This window comes from Mastigoproctus giganteus, chromosome 2, assembly GCF_048544385.1.
Source record: "Mastigoproctus giganteus isolate SK-2022 chromosome 2, ASM4854438v1, whole genome shotgun sequence".
In the NCBI taxonomy this organism is placed as follows: domain Eukaryota; kingdom Metazoa; phylum Arthropoda; class Arachnida; order Uropygi; family Thelyphonidae; genus Mastigoproctus; species Mastigoproctus giganteus.
In genome coordinates, this window is record NC_143576.1 from 143,752,221 (window position 1) to 143,765,454 (window position 13,234).

The 13,234-nt window shown below is 35.0% G+C and overlaps 1 protein-coding gene across 1 annotated transcript in view; it reads right to left on the minus strand.

The window, feature by feature from the left end:
- LOC150089629 (nitric oxide-associated protein 1) overlaps window positions 1-13,234 on the minus strand; it is a 67,138-nt gene that overhangs the window by 18,059 nt on the left and 35,845 nt on the right. Inside the window, exon 5 of the mRNA XM_090390057.1 lies at window positions 11,202-11,333. Within this exon, the coding sequence (XP_090246183.1) occupies window positions 11,202-11,333 (132 nt within the window). The remainder of the gene's footprint in view (window positions 1-11,201; window positions 11,334-13,234) is intronic.

Here is a 13,234-nt window from a genome sequence, read left to right on the forward strand (position 1 = left end):
TCTGTAGTGTGAATAATCTGGATTTAAGTTATTTTATTTTTTTCTAAGGTCACTATTAGGCAGAAAATCCAATAAATATTGAAAGTGGTAAGGGGGCCCAACATGGAGTGCATTGAAGTGCCTGTCTAAATTTTCTTTTTTGTGTCTAGCCACGGAAGCATTGCAAATCAAACAACATTTTACTTTTATCATTACAAAAAAGTATTCTGATTCCCACTCTTGATGAAAACGATACGTTTTACTCTTTTTTATAGTAATCATTTTAAATCAAGGGATATTAAATAAACATATAAGTACTGTCCAGTTATTAATATTAAGTAAGCTAAATAAGAATTCAACACATACACTATGCTCTCCACAACATAACTGCATGAATTTTCACTAGATCATAGAGTAGTCACGTGGTTCAACAGATTTGTAATAAGCGTATGCAGTGGGGTGCATAATAACATATAGATTTTGACTAATCTATTTTTTTATATGTTCAATATTCGTTGTGATCGAACGAAATTAAAGCCGCGATCGACTTGTTGGCCACCCCTGATGTATATCAATTGTTTAATAAACAAGGGAGTAACAATTTCTGGAACAGTTAACTGGTTTAAATGGTGGGATTGAAAGCAACTGAAATGGCCAATTTATACCTAATGATGAGCAGTGTTTGAATCAACTGATAACTGAGATTCTGTCAGAAAAAGTACATGGGGTTTGGCAGAGTGCAAGTGGAAATGGACGTTGTTGAGACTAGAATTGAGACCACGTATATTTGTGAAGTGAACTAGGAAGTTTTGAAACAGTAATCTGTTTCAAAACTTCCTTTCTTTTAGTAAGGCAAAGTGGGGGAGACATGCTGTAGGAAGTAATGAAATTTTTGGATATGGTGTACACATGGTAAGAATATAACCAGATCCTTGATGTAATGTGGCCTTGAAAATGCTTCCCCGCATACACACTAATCAGACTCTCTCCAGTCACTATCTGGCAGAGTAGAGGTAGCAAGATTATACACTAGCTCAGGGGTGGCCAACAAGTCGATCGTGGCTTTAATTTCGGTTGATCACAACAAATTTTAAATATATATAAAAAATAGATTAGTCAAAATTTAAATGTTACTATTATTATTATGAGCCCCACTGCGTACACTTATTACAAATCCGTTGAACCACGTGATTACTCTTGCCGCACAGCCAATAAACTTGTCTAGTGAAAATTCAAGTAGTTACGTTGCAGAGAGCATAGTGTATGTGTCGAATTCTTATTTAGCTTACTTAATATTAATAACTGGACAGTGCTTATACGTTAATTTAATACCCTTTGATTTAAAATGAATACTATGAAAAGGAGTAAAACGTATCATTTTCATCAAGAGTGAGAACTAGAATTATTTTTTTGTAATGATAAAAGAAACATGTTATTTGATTTGAAATGCCGACCCAAAATGCAAATAACAAACATGTTATTTGATTTGAAATGCCGCTCCGTGGACCCAAAAAAGGAAATTTAGAAAGGCACTTCAACGCACTCCATGGTAAATACCAATCGGATTTTCTGCCTAATAGTGACCTTAGAAAAAAATAAATTAAAAGAACTTAAATCCAGATTATTTGCAAGACAAAATTTCTTTGTGACACCTAACTTACAATCTACAGCAGTAACTGTAGCATCATTTAAAGTGATTCAACTTTTTGCAAAAAAATGCAAACCATTTTCTGATGGTCAATTCATCAGACGCATTTTTAGAAATAACAGATTCTCTTTTTAAAAATTTCAAGAACAAAAATGAAATTAAAAGTGCTCTTCAAGATCTGCAATTATCTCGAAATACTGTGACACGACACATCGAAAAAAATCAGTAAAAATGTGAGCGAACAATTGCATGCTCATATTGCTAATTGTGTCCTTTTCTTTACAACTGAATGAATCTACAGACATCAATGATACAGCTCAATTGCTCGTTTTTGTTCATATGGTTTTTGATGATTTTGCCACTAGAGAAGAGCTGCTGGGTATGGTTTCATTAAAAGAAAGAACTAGAGGTCCTGATATATTTAACTCATTCAAAAATTTTATTAAAAAAATTAAATTACCACTATTTAAGCTCGTATCAATAACAACAGATGGAGCTAAAGCGATGACAGGGCATCTTAACAGAATCATCCTATTGTGCCAAAAGGATGATGAATTCCCAGATTTTTTGAGTTACCACAGTACCATCCACCAACAAGTGTTAGCCAGAAAAAAATTAAATACTAAAATTGTTATGGACATAGCTTTCAAAATCGCAAATTCTATCAGAGGACAATCTTTTAAAGGAGACTTTTCAAAATTCAACTCGATGAAAATGAACCAGATCTGATATTACACACAGATGCCCGAGTTGGAGTAAGTTTCTACAGAGATTTCGAAATTTGCTGAATGAAATCAAAAGATTTGTTGATCAAAGGGGAGATGATTATCAGCAGCTACAAGATACGGAGTGGTTGTGTGATCTGGCTTTTTTTGGCAGATTTTACCAATAAATTAAGTGATCTGAATTTGGAATTACAAGGAAAAAATAAAAATGTGGGTGGCATGATTAGTAATATTTCTGCATATAAATATCAATTTTTGGTGATGGCTAAGGATCTCAAAGAAAACAAATTGATCATTTTGCAAATATGCAAGTTTATTTGCAAAAATATCCTAATTTTGAATTTAACTGTGAAAAATATGTTTCTGAAATTAAGAAAGTTGTGGATGATTTTGAAATCAGATTCAGTGATTTTAAAAAGGAAAAAAAAAAAAAAAACGCTGAGATTTTTCACATGGAGAAAATATTACTTGAAAATGAAATTATTACATTGCTAAATGATATCTTCCTAAAAGCCAGTTCACAGAAAAATACTTTTGGAAACATGTTTGCCGAGAAAAGTACCCAAATGTAAAAAATTACAGTGAACTTTTAAATTCCTGTTTCGGTTCCATATCTATGTGAACCGGCCTTTTCGTATTTGAAACAAAGACGAAGAATCACTCTACTGTTATGGAATTGCATACAGAAGATTCTTTACTGTTGGCCTTATTACAGTATTTCCCTGGTTTTGAAAGCATGGCAGATGACATGAAGACACGAACTTCACATAAATTAAAAATTTAAATACATATGAATTTAAAACAAGCTTACTGAATTGTATTTAATTTTAAATTTAAAAACGTTTTTCAATATGTGTTGATTAACTTTTTTAACCTTGTGCAATGAAATTTTTGAGATGGTAGATCGTAGCACATTTTGAAGGAAAAAAGTAGATCACATCACAAATTAAGTTGGCCGCCCCTGCACTAGCTGATCCAGAAGCCTTCTAGAGAGTTACCAATAGGTTCTGTCCGGTGTACTAACTAGGGCCGATGCGAATACCATTTTAGAGCTGTACTCTCGAAATATAAGGAAGATTGGATCTCGCCATGATGTTCATCTTAACCTCAAAATCATCAGTCATACTGCATGATGGAAGAGATGGGGAAGGGTTGACCGGAACTTAGCTCTGGAGACTAAACATGGGTTCCACCACTTCAATCCTCCAATAAGCAAAGTGGTGGTAATATTTCACCAGTTCATGAGAATCATCTACCACCTAGTATTGCCTGGTAACAGAGGAGTGGTATTCCTCCATGTGGTTTGGGTGCCACACCTCAACCCCTGCTTGCATTGGTTCACACCTGGGTGGCCATCCACAGTGTGCATGTGCATGGAGATTATACCCAGGGTTACTAACAATCCCACCATCATGAAGGTGCAAGCAGAGGATTTGGTTGTCACAGACCGTCCGGACTTCGCTGAAATTCGGTCCACTTGACTTGAATGTCACCCGAATATCAGTTCCATCAATGTTTTAGACTCAGGTAGCAAGTACAGCTTGTCTGGCATATCTGAGAGAATATTTGTGACAACCTCAAAGCTAATTATGAAAAGTTTAATCCATAAATTGAATAATCCACAGTACTGAAACATTTTTAAGGCCTTAGCATGCCAAATTTTCCAAAAAAAATTGAAGACATACTATGCAATATTCCACAAGCAACACTTGGCCACAAACTTCTGCAAGAAAGTGCAACAGACAAGAACAAATAATAAATAGACCATGGAATATAGTAAGTGGGCTATTAGATCAAAAGCAATATTTCAAACATTTTTCTAAATATAGTATTTTTGCATAAAATATTTACATATTCTATTTCTTACTCATATCAGTAATTCTTAAGGGAAGCCACTGTCACTGTTCTTTTCATCTTCATCTACTTTAATTTTTTTTTGTTTTTCCATTATTCTAGTCCTATGATTTTACATGGATGTTCACAGTAGCACAATACTAAAATTACTGTTCAATGAATATTGTTTTAAAAAATTATTTTTTATACCAAAAATATTGCCAGGTCCCAGACAACTTCCCTCACCATTACTGCTTTGCAAGCAGTAACTACAGAGTGAGAATAATTTAAGTTGACCTATACCGACAAGTCTGCTGTTGCAACTGTTTGCAAAAGAAATTGCAATTGTTTCCAAATGTTGCAAAAGAAGAATGAAATTTGGAATACACATAATACAGATGATGGAGAAGAGAATTTTACCTGACAATATGAAAATGTCCAAATAACACATCTAGAGAAAACTGTGGCACTGGCATCACACAGCACTCATTGTAGCTGAATGTGGGTCAAACATGCAAAGGAATCAAAATGAAGAATGAACAAAAATAAAAATGGTGATATGCAGATAAAGAACATGTCAAACAAAGAAGAGTAATTCAAGAATACAGTCAGCTGGAGAGTGAGCGACCTGAATAATGACTGTTTTTATGGAACACTGAGTATTAATTTTAAAACTGTTTACAAGAACAATGTCCCTTGATATTGATGGTTCAACTGTTGATGATCCTGCTCAGGTAGCTAACAAACTAAATGAATATTTTGCATCTACATTCACACATGAGGAGTTATTCATCGAGGGGAATGGCAGAGGTGTATTCAACTCTGGCAGTAAGCTAGAGAATCTTGTAATAACTGAGAGTAAAGTGGAGGAGAAATTGTTGAAGATAATCATAAGAAAGGCACCTGGGGTGGATGGAATCTATCCAGTTGTATTAAAGGAAGCGGGAAAGGAAGTCAGCAAACCCTTAGCCATAATTATGAGAGCTTCCCTGGACTCAGGGGAGGTACTCATGGACTGGAGATGTGCAAATGTGACTCCAATCCACAAAGGATGATCAAGGGGAGACACAGGTAATTACAGTCCTGTTAGTTTAACTTCTGTTCCAGGGAAATTAATGAAGGCACTGGTTAAAGAAGCACTGCAGGATCATCTAGACAAGATTCAGTTATAGCTCGGACACAAAATGGGTTTGTTAAGGGGAAGTCTTGTCTGACCAATTTGATTGGATATTATGATGTGGTTACAAAGGCATTGGATGCAAAGAATAATTTTGATATCACATATTTGGATCTTAGAAAAACCTTTGATACTATTGCACATAGAAGACTGCTGCACAAATTGGAGCAGTGTGCCATTGGAGGCAAATTGCTGCTAGGGATAAAGGGATGGTTGAGTGGGAGAACACAGAGTGGTAATCAATGGACACTGCTCTTCGTGGACTAATGTTATTAGTGGAGTCCCCCCAGGATTCAGTATTGGGTCCATTGTTGTTTTCTGTATTCATCAATGATATTGATGATGGTATATCAGCTTAATGTCCAAGTTTGCAGACGATACAAAGGTTGGCAGGGTTGTTGACACTAATGACAGTACGCTGCAACAGGATCTAGAAAAGTTGAGCAGATGGGCTGAGAGGTGGCAACTGAAGTTTAACATTGACAAATGTAAAGTACTGCATATGGGAAGCAGTAACCCCAGAGTAACATATCAACTGTGCTGTACTACACTGACAGTGGTAGAGAGTGAAAAGGACCTGGGGGTAATTGTGCAGGCAGATATGAAGTTTTCTGAGCAGTGCAGATGGTCTACAAGAGTAGCTCGTGGTGTCTTGTCAATGATATACAGGAATTTTTCTAGCAGGGATAAGGAGGTGATTATCCCCTTGTATAAGGCAATGGTCAGGCCACACCTTGAGTACTGTATAATACTGGTCTGGAGGTCTCATTTTAAGAAGGAATGAGTACAGAGAAGGGCAACAAGATTAGTGAATGGAACAAAGGGTTGCTCTTACAAAGAAAGAGCTTAAGTTTTGTAAATTAGTGTCTGGAGACTAGGCACCTGCGAGGTGATCTGATTGAGGTGTATAAAGTTTTGAATGGTTTGAGCATGCTCAATGCTGATGGGATTCTTCGTCTTGCTCAGAATAATCGTCTGAAAGGGTATAAATTCAAATTGAGGAAAGACAATTATAGGATAGATGTGTGGAAGTTTGCCTTTAGCCAGCGGGTGGTTGATTGCTAGAACAAACTTCCACCAGTCGTTGTGGAAGTTGATAGCTTAAACAGAGTCAGTGCAGAACTGGACAAACATCTGGAGCGAGTGGATGGGTAAAATGAGAAGGGCCTGTGTGTTGTTGTTTTTCTTTTTTTTTTTTTGGCTGATGCTATATAAGCTTGCTTTCTTGGATCATGTGCCCTTGCTAATGCTAATAACATTTCACTCATCAGGCCTAAAGGAGTTTTGACTGATAAAAGATTTGAAGAGAAGTCCACTAAAGTTAATGATTTAAGGATAATGATCCAAAAATTTGCATGAGTGTCTAGAGAAGCAATGTGAATGAAAAAGGAAACCCGTTCCTTTTCACATTGTTGAAAACATTGCACTTGTAATCAAGTTGGATGCCGTGGGGAATGCAGCTAGATCCAGCAGTACATGTGCTCAGTGTGATGTTTGTGTATGCCTCATTCCACAGTCCATAAATTGTTGCAAAACACTTTACAGTCTGCATTTTTGTCTGTCTGGATGTTTTATGGATAGAAAAGATGCACATTTATTTGCAGTGATGTGAATACACAACAGCAGAAGCAGAACACGGGGAAAGGAAAATCCTCATGCAATATATCAATCCACTCACCAACAGTCACTATACAGTAGAGATCACTGCTCAATCTGAATAGGTCCTGTGACATGGCTCTGTGAATGGATGTCATTATCATTCACTTCTTATCAACTTTATCATTTCACAAATGCATATCATTAAACCTGTGACACAGATTCTGAGGACTCATTTCTCTGACAAAAGTGTTAAGCTGCAATGCTGGCACTGGCAGCAACCATGTTTACCAAATTTGAGGTGTCCCATGATTTTTGGCTGTGGGTGTATCTAAATTATCCTTTAGATTAGTGTTTCTCAAACTGTGTTCCATGAAAAATCGTAATTAATAATTAAAAAAATAAAATAAATCAATTTTGCATATTTTTAGCGTACACCACTTTTGTATCTTTATAATATTTAATATAAATTTTTTTTGGTTATTAATATACTGGCATAGACTAATAATCAAATAGACTGTGGAACACTGTTTTGGCAGACTTTGCATAGAGAAGTATGTGTAGAGGTAATAACATCTACAAAAAAGTATCAATGTGGTGATCTAGTAGAGCATTCATATGCAATTTAGACTGGAGTACATGGGTTGAAGGAGAGGAGGAAGCAAACTGATTTCATAACTAAACTCACTTCCTTGTATAAATTAATTTTTTTTGATAATTATTAGTATTTCGAAATATTACTATTAAAATATGTGACCATAGATTTGTGGTTAAAAAAAGGAACTTTAAAACGAGAAGCAAAATATTTCTAGTAGTGCACAACTGTGGTGGATGAAAACGAACACAATATTGTCACACTTCAAAGTGAGGATGAATATTCGCAGCCTTTTGTTTCCCAAAAATCCAAAGTGAAAAAATAGGAACCAACTAATAAAAGACCACATCAAAAGTATGATGACAGTATTTGAATTTCGGCTTTACATGTCTTGGAAATAAAGATGCTCTTGATGCACAGTGCATCATATGTAATAAAATATTAGCAAACATTTCTTTTGCTCGCTCTAAACTTATGTTTCATAAGTGTTCCATTAATATGTTGTGAGATGAAAAGTGTTCCATGACTAAAAACGTTTGAGAAATGCTGCTTTAGATAGTTCCAGATGGTTATTGCATAAACATTTGCTCATTAATGGATTGGAAAGCCAGAATTATGGAGCATATAATAAACACTGTGTCAGATAAGTTAAATGCTATTGTCAAAAATGTCATCCATCACTACTATGGAATTGTTGAAAATGATGGATGACATATGGATGTTTATAACCTTAATAACTTATGTGATGCTGGCACCACATTTTTCCCTGGTGGTGTTTTCTGGCGCATTTCTCTTCCCATAATCTGTATTGTACATACTCCAAATTTCACTGTTCTCCAAAAAAACTGTTTCAACTATAAGTACACATGAACTGAAATCATGCTCACTTCATACTATAAATTTTTCTACTCCTCACAAAATTCTTGACCACTCCATGACTTTCAACGATATCAAATCGACCATTAAGCCTTTCCCAATGGTTAGATTTAACATTATAGAGCAGGCCATATCACTGATCTAAAAAATTTTAAATTTTTAGGGAGAAAATCAAAACTGAAACTGCTTGTAATATAAGCATTTTAAAACGTATGTGAAAAAAAAAAAGTTAGTTAAGGTATGCAGAGCATTACAATTTTAGGTTCACTGGCAAACAGTAATTCACAATTTATAACAAAAGAAAGAAATAACCAAAAAGTGACAACTTTCATGCGTGATATGAGAAAATATCATTTTTACACACCCACCATATTGCCTTTTCATTCCTCCTATCAGAACACAGCAATAAACATATCACTGCTTTGACTACAATATACAGTATATATATATAGCCTATGTTATATGGATGAAAAAAGAATTAAGGATTGCTGGATTTCTACTGGTGCAATTTAAAAGGAATTTGGGAAGGCTTGACAAATCTTTCTAAAAGAGCCAAAAGTAACATTTCATAAGAATCCATCCACTGGGAGTCAAGTTATTACATGCAGATAGATGGACAAAGAAATACTAATTGCTAGATTTCTATTGGTTCAATTTTAATGAAATTTAGGATAGCACAACAAATCTTTCTAAAAGAGCCAAATATAAAATTTTATGAAAAGTCATTCAATAGGACTGACTTATCACATGCACTTTGATCTTAGCCAAAAGACCGAGAAGTGATTCTCGGCCTTCTTGCTTAGATCGTATTGTAGTTATTACATGCAGGTAAACAGACAGACAGACATACTGAAGAAAATACGTTCTTTACATATATATGCTAACACGCCTATAAAAAAAAAAAAAAAAAAAAGAACCTCTGAAGTCAGCCACAAAAATACATAGGAGGAGAATATGCAAGTCAGGTGAAGATGATTAACAAGAGGTTATCACTTCTGAAAACTGCCACACAATCCCATCCACAGTTTGTCTATATAAAGTTGGGAGAATTTACAGCCAATAAATATGAAATACAAAGTCAAAAATTAATCATAAATTATAATTAAAAACAATTTAATTATTAAATAGTGTTTTTATTTTCATTTGTTTTACGAACAAATTTCAGTTTTAAATACAGTTTTATATTTCCCAATATTAATGTTCTCAGTTCAGTCAAGGAAAGAGCAATTATACATGTTTACTCTTGTATTTAAAAATTTCAAGAGATGTTGGCCAACTAACAGAGAGATCATTGTTTACCTTTCAACATGTACCTGTATTTAACTCCTGTATCCATTATATTATTAAAATAAAAAATGATATTCAAAGTACATAATTCTAGACATTATTCAAATAATGCTGAATGGCATACAAAAAGTGCAATGTTCCCACTCACGTAAAGTGCTTGACAAGCCAGACATATGCAAGTGGATATACCTAATGCAAAGCACACCAAGCAGATGCTTTCATTTAAAAGACATGCATTATTCATAGCCTTATCCATTATAATGTTAAAAAGAACAATTTTAAACTACTTCTTGCCTATCCTAAGGTTATTAAATGACAAGCTTCACATACAAGAATGCTCAAAAGGACTAAAATAACTTACATTAAACATGAATAAGAAATAAATAAATTATAGATACAGTGATGTTCACTTATACTGTAACATCCCTAACATATAATGATAATCACTGTATAAAAAAGTATTTAGTAATATCATTATAAGGCACATTCAAAAAGCACACAGAATTTTACTATAAAAGTCCGAGCGAACAGTTGGGCTTATTAACCAAAGCCCATTCAAAGCACCTTCCTCCTGCACACAAACATACTTGCTCCATTAGCCTTCTCAAGCTTTGAAACATTCCTTAAAATTGTTTTTTTTTTTTTTTTTTTTTTTCCAGCGCACACAGGGTTGTTTCAGCATTTTCATTGATGTCATTCACTGTAAACAATGACCCTGAAGCCCATTTTCGGTTTAGGGAACAGCTAGAAGTCAGACAGTGCAAGGCCGAGAAAGTAGGGGGCTTCTACGTGATTTTCATTTTTTTCACAGTCAAGCGCCTGACAGCAAGTGTGGAACAAACTTTGCACACATGCAATGCATTTCTAAATCTTGAATCTGAATTGTGTACAATTCTGATTCAAGAATTGTGTACAATTTGGATTGTGTACAACTCAATTTCAATAAGTCATTTACCTACCATTTCGCACAAGTTCCCTCACTTTCATGATCTTTTCATCATTTTGCGACATCAAAGAGTATCCATTACAACATTCATCTTTCAGTGTTACCTGTGTTTTTAAACTGATTAAACCATTTGTAAACTGCTGTTTTCTTCGAAGTATCATCTCAATAAACTTTCTGTAATGTTTGCAGCATCTCTGTAACACTTGTCCCAAGTTTAAAGGAGAGAACTTGATGTCAATACAATATTCAAATTGTAACATTCGGCAATTAATCAGCTGAATCATGAGTCAAGTGGTCAAAGCCAGTTCCCACTTGGCATGCGTGCACACTAAGGTCAACGTCCCATGAAACCTTACGGCCACAGCACAAACCTTTTAAATACCAGTGTGTGATTCGTGGAATCTTTTGAATGTACTATGTATATATTTTATATAAAAATTGAGTTAATTTGAGGGGTTCATTACAATTAAGTGAATGATTTATACCAACTGAAACCAATAATCAAAATAATGTATAATAACAAAATGCACAATTCTTACTTTTATGAAATCAATTCTTCCTAATCCAGCCAAGAATAATGACTGAGATGGATGAAGGATATAGGTTCGTGGTGTGATAATTTCCTTTGGTAATATTTTTGTTAATTCTTCAACTGTTAACAGATTCAAAATCTGCAAGATAATAGAAAAGATATAAATTTAAATACTTATAAGACAAAAAAGTATAAATGATGAAAAAAAAATTCAATAACCAGAAGTATAACAAAATGAGTTTCATTAAGGCGATGTGCATGTGCACACAAGTCTCAATTTGATATCATACAGTTTGAACAATCTCTACAAAAGAAGTCTTTACATGGTTTTTAGTATATTTAAAAATTGTATAATTAAGCTTTAAACTGAATACACAATAATCAATCCGAAGATTGGCTTAATCTTTTCTTTTCTCAAGTTTCACTCATGCAACCATACAGGCAACTGCCATATATCTATTCTTCAAAATTAACTCTTCAACTGACCGAAAAATTTACACAATAGCAGCTCTGTTTAGCATTTTTTTTAGCGTTAGTAAAGGCACATGATGCAAGAAAGCAAGCTTATATATCCCAACCAAAAAAAAAAAAAAAACTTCTGCCTTAAATCCATTTAAGCTATCAACTTCTACAACAACAGATGGAAGTTTGTTCCAATAATCAACCACCCACTGGCTAAAGGCAAACTTCCGCACATCAATCCTACAACTGTCTTTCATTAATTTGAATTTATGCCCTCTCAGGTGATTATTCTGAGCAAGAGGAAGATTCCCATCAGCACTGAGCATGCTCAAACCATCAAAGGTTTTATACACCTTAATCAGATCACCTCGCAGGTGCCTAGTTTCCAGACACTGTAATTTGCAAAACTTAAGCCTTCCTTTGTAAGAGCAACCCTTTGTTCCATTCACTAATCTTGTTACCCTTCTCTGTACTCGTTCCAACAGCTCTACATCCTTCTTAAAATGAAGCCTCCAGACCTGTATGCAGTACTCAAGGTGTGGTCCGACCATTGCCTAATACAAGGGGATAATCACCTACTTATCCATGCTAGAAAAATTCCTGTATATCATTGAAAAGACACCATGAACTACTCTTACAGACTGTTGCACTGCTCAGAAAACTTCATATTTGCCTGCACAATTACCCCCAGATCCTTTTCATTCTTATACTGAGAATGAAAATACTCATTCCCATACATAGTACTTAACATTTGTCAATGTTAAATTTCATTTGTCACATCTCAGCCCATTTGCTCAACTTATCTAGATCCTGTTCCAGCAGCATTCTGTCATTAACAACCCTACCAACCTTCGTATCGTCTGCAATTAAGCCTGATATACCATCATCAATATCAATTATAAATACAGAAAACAACAATGGACCCTGAAGGACTCCACTAATAACATTAGTCCACGATGAGCAGTGTCCATTGATTACCACTCTGTCTTCTCCCACTCAACCATCCATTTATCCATAGCAGCAATTTTCCTCTAATGCTGCACTACTCCAATTTGTGCAGCAGTCTTCCATGTGCAGCAGTATCAAAAGGCTTTCTAAGATCCAAATATATGATATCAAAGTTATTCCCTGCATCCAGTTGCTTTATGACCACACCATAGTATCCTATCAAACTGGTCAGACAAGACTTCCCCTTAACAAACCCATGCTGTGTCTCAGCTATAACTGAAGTCTTGTCTAGATGATCCTGCAGTGTGTCTTTAACCAGTGTCTCCATTAATTTCCCTACAGAAGTTAAACTTACAGGTCTATAATTACTTGTGTCGCCCTTTGATACTCCTTTGTGAATTGGGGTCACATTTTCAAATCCAGTCAATGGGTACCTCCCCTGAGTACAATGGAACTCTCATAATTATGGCACTCCTACTCTCCTACTGTCAATACACTCCTACTCTCAATTTTGCTTTCCCAGTTCTTATGTCACACCAAACTGACCTGACACTGCACTGTCCAGCCATGTCGACTTGCTGTACTTCCTTGGATTTTATGTGTTTCTTAACTAATAGGATAACCTCTCCT